At 40.2% G+C, this 12,243-nt stretch overlaps 1 protein-coding gene across 1 annotated transcript in view; it reads left to right on the forward strand.

Moving 5' to 3' along the window:
- Positions 1–10,599, forward strand: part of TRPC5 (transient receptor potential cation channel subfamily C member 5) — a 172,789-nt gene extending 162,190 nt beyond the window's left edge. The window contains exon 11 of the mRNA XM_006262563.3: positions 1,391–10,599. Within this exon, the coding sequence (XP_006262625.1) occupies positions 1,391–2,125 (735 nt within the window). The 3' untranslated portion in view covers positions 2,126–10,599. The remainder of the gene's footprint in view (positions 1–1,390) is intronic.
- The last annotated feature ends 1,644 nt before the right edge of the window (positions 10,600–12,243 follow it).

The following is a 12,243-nucleotide window of genomic DNA, read 5'->3' on the forward strand; positions in this document are numbered from 1 at the left end:
AGAAGTTAAATGAATAAAGGATATCAAACAACAAAAATGTTTTCTACAAAAAATGCAATGATTAAACTGAGGCTTTCTGACCAATGATTTAAATTGCGATTTAAATCGATTTAATTTAAATCACCCTGCTCAAGGTTGTCACTTCCTTTACAAAACACTTGAGATCTATTGAAGAAAGTGTTAATTATTCATGACCAAATTCCCCCAAGCTTATCAGGCATTGAGAAGGCATGGTTAAGACATACCAGTTTCTATAGCCAACAGCACACAAGGGAGTGATTGGGCCAGCATTACATGTAGCTCTTTGACATCCTAGGCCAAACCAGATACCCATTTTAGTTGGGTTGACTGTGGGCAATCTTTGGCATGAGTCTAGAGCAGAACTTGAACTCATGACTCTGGAACCAAAGCAAGACAGCCTAAGCACTCTGCTACAATGCCTCATATTTATGAATAGTCATTCATTATTATTTGTGCTAAGCATGCATGATCTGTAAGTGCATGTACATTCCTGGCGCACAGAGTTCCCCCAAGGTTCCCTGTGGGGTTTAATGTGCCCGGTTTGCATGTCTGTACTTTAGACATGTCAGGCCATGTCTACACTGCCTCTGTGCTGAACCTAGAACTGCCATGTAAAAACAAGTGCCATCCACTCTCTCCTGCTCCAGACATGCTCAACTGTGGCAGTTAGATAGCGTAGAAAATTTAGAGGGGTCCTGAGTACATGGTCTCCCCACTGTAGGAAACTCTGTCCCAGCAAAATTTGAGAGCAGGGCTGAGGCAAATACTCAGGATTTCTCTAAGTTGCCTGTGTTGCTAGCCTTGGATTATGAGGAGCAGGAGAAAATGGGGGTTGTTTCTCTGCAGCAATCCCTAACTTAATAGGATGGTAGTACAGACGTGACCTTGAAGAACAAGAGTGTTGTCTTGACCAGGATTTTTGAAGTCTTTGATTAGGTTGAGCTATCTAACATCACATGTTTAAATCCAAGTTGAAAGAAGACCAAAGAATGTGTCTTTGTCTATAAGTCTGAACAATAACATTTCATACCTAAAATAATTCTCTGACTTGTGTATTTCAGGAGTAGTTTCTCACTTGTATAAGTGACCACATTAGAAAAGCAATTATTCCTCTTTTTTTCAGTATCAAGGGGGCTGGTCTCAACCCCATTAGAGGCATAAAACTCTAGCAAAGCGCTCTCTAATTCTCAGAATTGCTAAAACTTTCCTCCTGTTAGTGAATAATGAAAGATTTAGCTAGTATTCTTGCACACTGTGATTTGGTATCAGCGATTTGCATAACTTTGATGCTCCTTCCAGTGGAATACAGTCACGCTTTCATGTCATGGATACGGCTTCTATGTGTAACTTATTTTCCCTCTTCTCTTAGGAATTAAAGCAGGACATCTCTAGCTTTCGCTATGAAGTTCTTGACCTTCTGGGAAACAGGAAACCCCAGAGGAGGAGTTACTCCACCAGCAGCACAGAGGTCTCCCAAAAGGATGACGCAAATGAAGATGGTGCTGGAGAAAAAGCCAAAGCCAAGAGTGTGTCTTTCAGCATAGCCAACAAAAAAAAAGACTTTAATGTGTCAGCGCTCATTAAAACTATGTCTGGGATTGACATTCCAGATGAGAAGCCAAAAAGCAATGGAATAAATAAGCGCTCCTTCGTCCGAAATGGGAATAGAGTTCAAAGGCTTTCAAGCTCCAAGAAAGAGTCCTTCAAGAGACTGGGCCTTCTGTTCTCCAAGATGAATGGACATCTCCCCGAGCCAAATTCAGAGCCTATGTACACTATTTCAGACGGAGTTATTCAGCCACATTACATGTGGCAGGACATTAAATATTCTCAGATTGATAAAGAGAGAGAAGAGAACTGTTCCAAAAGTGAAATTAACCTCAATGAGGTGGACTATAGTGGGAACACGAGACATACAGGACAGAGCAAGGAATGCCCTATGGTCTGTACCAGCTCCCTTCACTGTGCTTCCAGTATTTGTTCCTCTAACTCCAAACTTATAGACTCAACAGAGGACGTGTTTGACTCATGGGGAGATGCTTGTGACTTGTTTATAAACCAATGGAAAGATGGGCAGGAAGATCATGTTACAACTCGGTTATAAGTAAACCTATTAAAACCTGCTATAGACCATAGCTCAATATTTGTAACTGTTTGCTATCACAGATGATTCAGAGTTAGGATTCCCTTTCAGTCCCTAGAAACAAGCATAAAACTCTCATTATTTTGGTCTATTTTATAGCCACCTTTACCACATTTTTATTTGCCTTTTTATACTCACAAAAGCTGAACTATTTAGTTGTTTTGGCCATTCATTTTAAGGAAGTGCAACACAAACCAGCAGAGGTGCAGACTGACATTCCCTACCATTTGCCATGCTCTCCTCTTATGTGCTTTCTCTAAACCACAGGGTTTCCTTACTGATGTGGTCTGAGTCTTCAGATCCCATAGGGCTCAGATATGCTGGTGGCAGAGGAAAGGACCTGAATAGCAGCTCTCTTTCTCCAAGTTTCATCTGGTTAGCACTGTTGCTATTCCTCCCAGTATTTTGGCCATCTGCTTATGTCACTGATCAACGGTACCAGCTGATGAAAAGTAGCTTAACCAGAGGCTGAGAACCAAATTGGAAGAGCTGTAAGAAGGGTTTTCCAGTTATAACTGGCCTTTTTCTTTTATTTAAGCAATACAATATCTGATTATTTCAGCAGTCTGTGGGTTCTTTTCAGGTTGTATATTATATTCTTACTGTAAATTATTGTTAACATGAGATATATTTATCACTCCATCAGCATTACACGTTCAGTTCTATGATTTGCATAAGTTCGTCACTGTATTTCATTTGTCGGGTACATTTAGAAATCCACCAGCATGCTAGGAGGGAAGAGTTACTTACTACTGAACACTGAAAGAGAAATGGAGCGGCTGCTCTACTCACTGGTTTTTGCATAGGGATGGGCGGGAGGGAGGCACCATCCAGGATCCAAATCCTCCTTCATGTGCTTGACATCCAATCTGAAATACAGTCTGAATTTTACAAGGAGCTCCTATCTGCATAATAGGTCGCACCAAACCCCAGATCTGAATCCCTTGAATTGTACAGGTAGTTGGAATTCATGCCTCAATGTTATGCTCTCTCTCTACTGCTGCATTAGCTTTTAGCTGTCTACAAATTCTGAAGAACTGGTAGTGACAGTGTTTTCAGGCAGGAAGCTGCTTTCCTGTTGTGTTACCAACCTGTAAGAAAGATTGTCGTCTCTGCTCTCATTAACTGCATTCCTTAAAACAAGCCAGAGCAACACCAGCCTGAAGTGTATTTCACAGCCTGGTCAACCCCATGCAGTTTCTTTTTTAGCTGCAGCCAAACTGAATGCAGCAGTAGAGGGTGTTTGTTTCCAGTAGGGCTAAAATGTGCTAGGCACTGCAAAACCATAAAGAATAGCATTGCCTCATGCCAAAGAGCTTCACAACGTTAGAAAGATGAGCTGATGGACAGTACCACACGCATGTGATATAAGCAGTGATTCTGATAATGCAGCAATGCATACTTTCTTCATTTTTGCTGACACGTAGACTGTTGCCAGCGACCCCCTCAGGCTTGCCATTATTCGTCAGCCACTTTCTTATAGGGATCAGGGTGGAAATAGGTGCTGAAGAAGCAGTAGCATTGTAAATCATCTCAGAAATGGTGTTCACAGCATATAGGACAGCATGCAATATAGCACGTTATTCGTATATCAAGTATAAGAGGGCCCAGGTGATCTATTATGGACATGCACTTAAAGGAAAGTGTCACTGGGTAATTCAGTAGGGGCATATATGGCTTTGCTCCTTCAAGGTGTTATGTGCCCTCAGGTCTTACTGAAGTGAATGGAAGTTGACACTGCCTGGCCTCTCAACCATGGCAGAATTAGCTGTTGCCATGAATTGGGCTGGGAAGTGTGTTGAGAAAGGATTTATTAATGTTTAAAGTGGCTGAGGCTCCTGCTGCTACCAGTCTTTTTATGTTTGAGCTGAAAACTTGAGTGGTACCAAGGCTCTCTGGGCTGGACTCTCGAGATGAAAACTCCCCTTGGAAGAGATGCTTGAATGCCCAAGCATAAAATATTTAGCCTTGCCCAAACCACAACCCTGGATCCCAGACCCAAGAGCTGTCAGACTGTTCCAGATAGAGACCTGAACTTGGCAGCTGATGGGACAAAACAATTTCATGGGTATGAACACCTCAGGCTGCTGGAAAGGCTTAATACAGGTCTTGGACAGGACTTTGGGGATAGAGGCCACCCTTGTTTGGCAGCAGGCTGAGCCAATGGTGCAAATGTAGAAATAGACCCTCACTCCCTGCTTGCAGACTGCATCAGTCTAGCTAGCAGAGGACAAAATACAGCCCTGATGCTGTCAGCTCTCGTGCTGACAAAGGGCTCAGCACTGTCTGTGAACCTGTATTTACTCGGCTGCAAAATGGAAGGGAGGGAAATGACATGGTTCCATGCACCTAACAGTGCAAAATCCCAGAGTAGAGGTAGGCTGCTGCTTAGTCATAAACTAAGCCAGCCTCCCATCCTGCAGACCTAGCTATGCATTAGGGTGATGTTGAGGACAGATGGAAGGTAACTCCAGTAGAAGTAATCCCAGGTTGAGACAAGAATGCTCTAAAACTCACAAACCAGCCTGACAAAGCATTTTTCTGCATTTGAAAGAGCTACTAATTGGAGGTAACAGTAATGTTGCAAATCACTTGATGCATCTGTTAATCACTTTATAATTTATGAACCTAATTCTGAATGGATCCAGTCAGCCTTTGTGGTGTTTTCATGTAAGGCAAGTAGGAATGAAAGCAATACTGAGGTGGCAACACAGATTACATCAGGAGCCTGGGCTGCAATCAGGGTTCACATCACTTTGATTGTGGGAGACTTAAATCCAGGAGGACAGCGAGCATGCTGCTATTGGCCCTGATTGCAGCATGCCATTCAAATGCAATCATCTGACGTCAGTAAGTCCCAACATAAGGCAAAGTAATGCAGTCGCCTCTTTCTACTTGTGCACAACCAGAATGCAAAAGGCACTTTCCCTTTGTTCTGTCCATAAAATGACAGAGGAACTGAGAGGCCGTTAGCTATATTAGTCTGAATTCGGGCAGAAGGCAAGGTAGGTTTTCACTTTATTTAGATGTGCGCTTTATGCACAACTAAATCAGAGCATACTTTTTCGTAGACAATGGGTTTACTTCATCAGATGCTGTTTCCACTGCTTACGAAAGCTTATGCTTTGCATCTCTGATCTCAAATTTACCCTGCCTTCTGCCAGATAGGATCTGACAGACACATTTTAACACATTAGCTAACACCCTACACAAAAATCTATGTTAAAGTTATGTTGAGGGTGAGACGTATGTAATGTAGCCGTGGCTACTTGGCCTGGGTCTTCTGTGAGATTCTTTATGGCTCAGATGTTAACTCCATCCATGGCAATTTAATACCAACCTTTCACTCTAAAGCAAACATATGAGTAAAGAAGTAAAAGACTTCCCTAGGCAAAATAACTAAATTCTGTTCAGTTCTTTATTTGTGTACGGCCCCTTTGAAATCTGTGGGTTTTATAAAAGCTGGTTGAAAAAATGCCATATTTATAGGAAATTGCCTGGGTGTGAGGGCAGGAGAAGGGGATCAGAATTGAAAGTTCCTATGAAAAATTGTCACCAGAACTGGAAACGTGTATTTTAAAACTGGCTCAGTACAGTTTTTGTTTCCAGTTCCTCAAAGAATGAAAATGTTCTGAACAAACTGAAATTTTCCACAAGAAAACGAATGGCTTGGTTAGAGACATTTTGGTTGAAAAATATTTCAGTGAAAGAATTAATCTACCTCCAGATCGTACAAAGATGCGAGTGCAGGGTTTGGTGCTGCGTCTTTGGACAGTCGTGGTTGGGGATGAACCCGTGTGTTAGTGCTAGTTCCACAGTCACAGCCCTGTCCTGGCTGCTGTTAGTCTTTGTATTTCAACACCAACCCATAACACTTGCAAGGGAATGAAAAAATCCCTGATTATTCAACCTTTAGTTTGAAAGATCTTCAGGTTTCTTCTCACATGGGATGACTGCACATCCTCCAAGCTGTACCATCATTTCATCAGCCTTTAAAGTGACCTATTCAATAAGGGATCACCACTCACAACACTACCAAGTTACACACAGATACAGTACTGTACATCAAGGGAAACTCAGAGTTGTCTGAACTCAGGTCAGAAATGAAGGAACCCTTTTCGGAAACAGGGAAGTCCATTAACACGCATCTTTGCAGACTGATTTAAACTATTCTCTTTGTAAATGAATTCCACACACATTGGTAGATATGTGACTATCCATACAATTGTTACTGTGCTCTTAACATAGGAAGCACATGAAGTGGTTAGAGCACAGGATTCGGAGTTGGAAATTCTTGGGTCTATTCCCAGCTTTGCCACTGACTCACTATGTGACCTTGGGCAAGTCACTTAGCCTCTTTATGCCTCAGTTTCCCCATCTGTAAAATAGGGATAATAATACTTACCTACCTCGCAGGGGGGGGCGGGTTGTTAATTGGTAATTGGAGGCTTAGTTAATCGGTAACGTTTGTAAGCACTTTCAGCTCCTCAGATTAAAGGCGCTATATACAGTAAGTGAATGATATTAGTAGCTGTAGGATTTACATTTATTTTCTTACAACTAATTCAGGTAAGAACTGATCTTCGTCAATTGTGAGAGTTTTCAATGTAGAAAATAGCTTGATTATCCAGACAGGGGAATCTAGGGAGATTTCTGCAATTGCTTTGTAATGAGAGCAGAGAGCCCTAGAAGCCTGAACTCTGAACATCTTTGCTTTTGTGGATTTATGTCTCACCCTGAATGTTACTTTATTGTATTTATTTGTGTCCCATCCTCTTTTTCTAATGGTATATGTAATATACTTTTTAGCAGAAATAGCAAAGAAATGTACATATTAAGACTTGTAATATTTAAGTAAATATATATATATATAAGAATATAAATATAAAACCTTACATTTTGAAGAGATTCAAATTGGTTAATGCACCAGACTTCTAGAAGTCAGGAGGGCTTCAGATACAACCTACCATTGATGCATGTATCCATGGCAGGTAACTGAAGTAAGAATAGGAAACCTTTTACTATGTATTATTAACTTCTTGATATTAGTATATCCCCCCATTGCTGGCAATGGGAATCCAAGTCAGAAAACCACCATTGTTGCCATGCAGGTGTCCCACATAATCAATAGGAACACGTATAGCAGTGCACCCAAAGGAAAGAGAATATCCATTTATTATGGGAGCTGCATAACCTCTCTGCAGTATATTTAGGGATGAGATATTCCAGACCAAGGTATGCAAGAAAACAGGCCTTTTACTCCCACTGCTATCATGTAAATGGAGCCCACTCCTGTTCCTATTGTCAATGATAAATCTCCACTCTCTCTCTTTTGGAGTAGACTCAGATTCTGAATCTCTCCTCACCACATTGGAAATGTACTCTAGCTATTGTATTGAACCAATGGAGTTATTTTCCTTCCCTACTCCCAAACATTGACATAGATTTACATGAGTATAGATTATATAACTTTTTTCTTTGGCTTCATCTTGCATCCAAATTTTGTGGGCCTTACTCAGGGAAAAGTTCTGTTTGCAGCAGGAATTTGTGGACAGTTGTTATAAGATTTGGCCCTTCATACCATCTTGCACTATTGGCACCCCATGAATTCAAAGGAAGCGAACAGAGTGTTATACGGTGAAGAATACAAAAGGTGCCATTTGCAGTCATTTTGGAGAAGCATGGAAAATTATACGACCACCAACTATTTCATGAGCTTTCTAGAATTCTCTGCTGATCGCCCTCTTGCGATAACTCCTTGCACAATTTCAGTATTTCAACTTTCCTGGTCTCAGACCAGAATCCAGAAAAAAGCAAAAAAATAAATAAAATGGACTACTTGTGTAAAATTACCTAAAGAAAGTTGAATTCTGGTGAAATGATTGGGTCAGTCACCCTTGTAGCCAACAGTTGGGTTGTTACAGTACACTACCATTATCAGCAATATACATTTTAATAAGGAGGCAATGTACAGATCCAAAGTCTTAATTTCCAAAGACACGTGTTGGCCACTCTCTAGTCTACAGTTAAATGTGGAAACTGTCGAATACTACTTTTAAAAATTATTTGGATGGATTAATTTTAGCACATGGCAAACCTGTGAACCATTTGGAATGAAAGGATTAAAGGCATTGCTTAACAACAACAACCCACCCCTTCTGTCCACTTGCAAGACTGGGGTTCAAAATATCACTAGAGTACTGCAGCCTTATGTCAGAGAAGGACAACTGAAGCATATTGAAGCAGACAGACATCCCAAAAAAACCCTGTAACTCCCAAATGCAAAATGGAGAAATTAATTAGAAGCAGTGAGATGACAGTGAATAAGCCACCTCAGCAATGAGACTTGTAAAATAATGCACTACCAAAATAGTCTATAGTAGACTATAGAAAGACTATAGGACATGTGCTTCTTGACACTCCAATACTATAATAGGGTCATAGAAAATTAGGGCTGGAAGGAACCTCAGGAGGTCACATCTAGTCCAATCCCCTGCTCAAAACAGGACCATCCCCAACTAGATCATCCCAGCCAAAGCTTTGTCTAGCCAGGTCTTAAACACCTCCAAGGATGGAGTTTCTACCACCTCTCTGGCTAACCTGTTCCAGTGCTTTACTATCCTCTGAGTGAGAAAGTTTTTCCTCATATCTAACCTAACCTTCCCTTGCTGCAATCTGAGCCCATTGCTCCTTGTTCTGTCATCTGCCACCACTGAGAACAGTCCAGCTCCATCCTCTTTGGACGCCCACTTCAGGTAGTTTACAGCTGCTATTAACGCCCCCCCCCCCCGTCAGTCTTCTCTTCTGGAGACTAAATAAGCCCAGGTCCCTCAGCCTCCCCTCATCCATCATGTGCCCCAGAACTGTTTTTACTGCCCTTCACTGGACTCTCTCCTATTAATGTCCACATTGTTTCCGTAGTGGGGGGACCAAAACACAGTACTCCAGATGTGGCCTCACCAGGCCACATTTACCTTAAGAAGGACCTTTTTTGTTCCATGCAAACTAGTCCACGTTTCACGTTATTTGCTTGATTTGTTTTTCTTTATGAAAGAGCTACACTCGTTTCCTGATTTTAGACAGTGAGAGGCATACAAGGTTAAAACAAAGTTTTCCTTTTTATTCATCGTGCACTTTTTTCCTGTAGGAATGATTAATGTCCTAAGTCATAATGTGGAAGGATTCTTCTTAAGATAGAGCCTTTTATCTATAGCTGCATTTGAAATATGGTGAAATGGAATACGATCTTTATCTTCAGATCATTTGATACTTCTTTTTACTCCACAGGAAGCTCTCTCCTTTGACTTAAGGTGTGCAAAGCCAACCAAAAAGACTAACAAGACAAAACAAACCCTGATGAAGTGGCTTGAACAATCTTTTTGTTAGAAGTGACCTTTAAAGCGATATCCAGAAAACTTCCAAAAGATCAATCTATAGTGAAGGTGAGCAGCTATTTAAAACAGCAGCTCCCATCCTCTTTAAACACCGCCTTTGGTAAACAGTGTGTGTGTTTGTCCACCTTCACATCGGTAGCATGAACTGAACTACAAGATGTAATTATTCAGACATAAGAGATGCCAATCTTTCCTAGAGAAATTAGCTAATAAAACACTGAAATCTTTAGGCAACCGAATTCAAAGGATATGCCTTTTTGAATTTTTAAAGTTGCTGTTTTGAAGCAAGGGGCTTCCTTTGTGGTAGGCTGTGTAGTTTCATCTATCAGCTGTTAATTGGGTTTATAGAATATAGTTTGGGAATTGCAACCAGCTGGTGTTGGAAAGGGCAAGGATTGTGATTGAGATTTCAGTATTCTGTTTTCATACATGGCAGGTCTAAAGGAAACAGGCTTCTTCTGCAGCCACACTTCCATTTTGCATTGACTCAAATACTAAATTGCCTCTGCCCAGGGCTTAACCATAGACAGGATTTGGAATTCGAGCACATTTATTTTAATGGCATTTTACCCCATAGGACTTTAAAAAAAAGAGGTTGAGAAAGTAGTTCGCTTTTTGAAGTTTTATCCAAAATCATAATGTACCTTTTTCAGGCAAAATACCCAGCAGAGATGGGAGGAATCATACGTAGGTAACACTGAGTGAGGGCCTCAACATTTGGACACTCAGTTGTAGCCTCCTTGCAAACAAACACCCCTCCCTTGCTTCGTTTTATCTACTTTTCTACTTGCATATTTTCAGTCAGCAGTGCAAACTCCATGCCATTCCCAACCATGACACATGTACAAATGAAGAGAAATGATGTACATAATAAATCTATTTATTTATGTGTATTTTTAGCTTAATTGTAAACTGACAAAAAATAAAAAGCATTTACTTTTTTCCCAAGAAATGTATGCCTATTGAAATTCAAGGTGTTTCTACCTTTTCAGATGTAACATTTCCAGCTGCCTATTGATAATAAACATTTATGAACAGTAATAGATCTAGCACGGTATAATCTTTGCCATGTTCAGAGGAACCTTTCTAAAGGCTCTACACGCACACCAGCCCGTTTATCTCTGGTGTATTGTCATGGAGAGAACTCAAGGGCCCTGATCATGTAGAGACTCAGGCAGGTGCTTGGTTTTAAATGAGCAGTCCTCACTTGTCTTCAATGGGACTAACAGTTAAGAAGATGTCAGTCTTTGTGGACCTACATATATATTTTCTGGGTATGTTAGAAATGTCATGAACATTGGGCCTAATAGCACCTGAAGCTTAATGAGCTGTTTTTCCTACACCAATATAAAAGTGAAGCACCATAGTGTTGTAACTGCTTATTCTCCAGGAGAAAATTTTCCCCCTTGATTTTTAAGGTTAGCTCTATCTGTATAACAGCATTGATGCCAGTATAGTTTGTTTCAGTTTGGAAAGCCAAATATGCTCATCCATTATAAATCAACTTTATACCACTATAACTTCATGCTCCTGCCACATGCTGTTATAATGGCATAACTTTCTCAAATACACCCTCCCTTAGTCTTCTTGGGGCTGAACCATCACTCATGAAAAGTAATAGGAAGCCCATAATAAGTAGGCTCTGGAGTGAACCTACTGGAAAATAAGGCTTGTTTTCTTGAATTAGACAAGGGCACCATCTAGGAAGATAAATATCAGAGTGTCTTGAATTCTACAGTTACTTGGATAAAGTAGAAGCAAAAAGTGAAATTTAAAGGGTATGTTCTCTCTCACTCTCTCTCTCTCTCTATATATATGGGCATAGTATGCTTCATTAACTTTTGCAGTCTGGGAAGAGAAAAATAAAATTGTAAATATATTTAAAATAAATGAGAGGAAAATGCTAAATTTTTTAAGAAACTAAAGAAAGGGAATTCAAAGAAACACTTAAACATATCCCTTAAATGCTAGAAAATCTGAAAACCCAGAGATAAAATATCCCAAAACATCAGTACTTTGTATATTCAAGTAGGAGTTCAGCCAAAATACATTTCTCAAGCTTCTGTCCCTACTGATGTCATTTGGTTCTTGTTCCAGAAATGGGAGTCCAACCATACATAGAAATACTGTATAGGATTTTCCCATCTTAGTTTCTAACTAGATAGCAGGCACCTCTGTTCAGTCAGGATAACATACAATGCAAAATACAATTGAAAAAATGCCTGGTAGTAACGTTACATCTATAAAATTTGTACTTTCTGGAAGGTGATATGAATTTCAAATTTATGAAGATAAATTCATTACAAGATACAAAAGCTGTCACCTTGGAATTATATAACAGCATCCAGAAAGATACTGTTTTCTTTTAAAAATCAGACATAGCAGTTAATTTACATGTTTGAAGAAAACATTGAAGCAGGTAAGGATGGAAACGAGAAAGGACAAAAAAGAAAGCAAGCTTTCTCCATCTTTGTACCAGCATCTGGTAGCTATTTCAACTACCTTGTAAAAACAGACACAAGCTGATGGGTACAAGTATCAGTACAGAAGTATAGAATCCCAGCTCCCTGGAGTCAGTAGCAAAATATCCACCTACTTAAGTGAAACCTGGATTTCACCCCTGTGATCTAATCATCCCATTGGACATGCTCAAATAGACACCAATGAAATACATGAGACTCAAGC

The sequence above is a fragment of the Alligator mississippiensis genome, chromosome 8, assembly GCF_030867095.1.
Source record: "Alligator mississippiensis isolate rAllMis1 chromosome 8, rAllMis1, whole genome shotgun sequence".
NCBI classification, from domain to species: domain Eukaryota; kingdom Metazoa; phylum Chordata; order Crocodylia; family Alligatoridae; genus Alligator; species Alligator mississippiensis.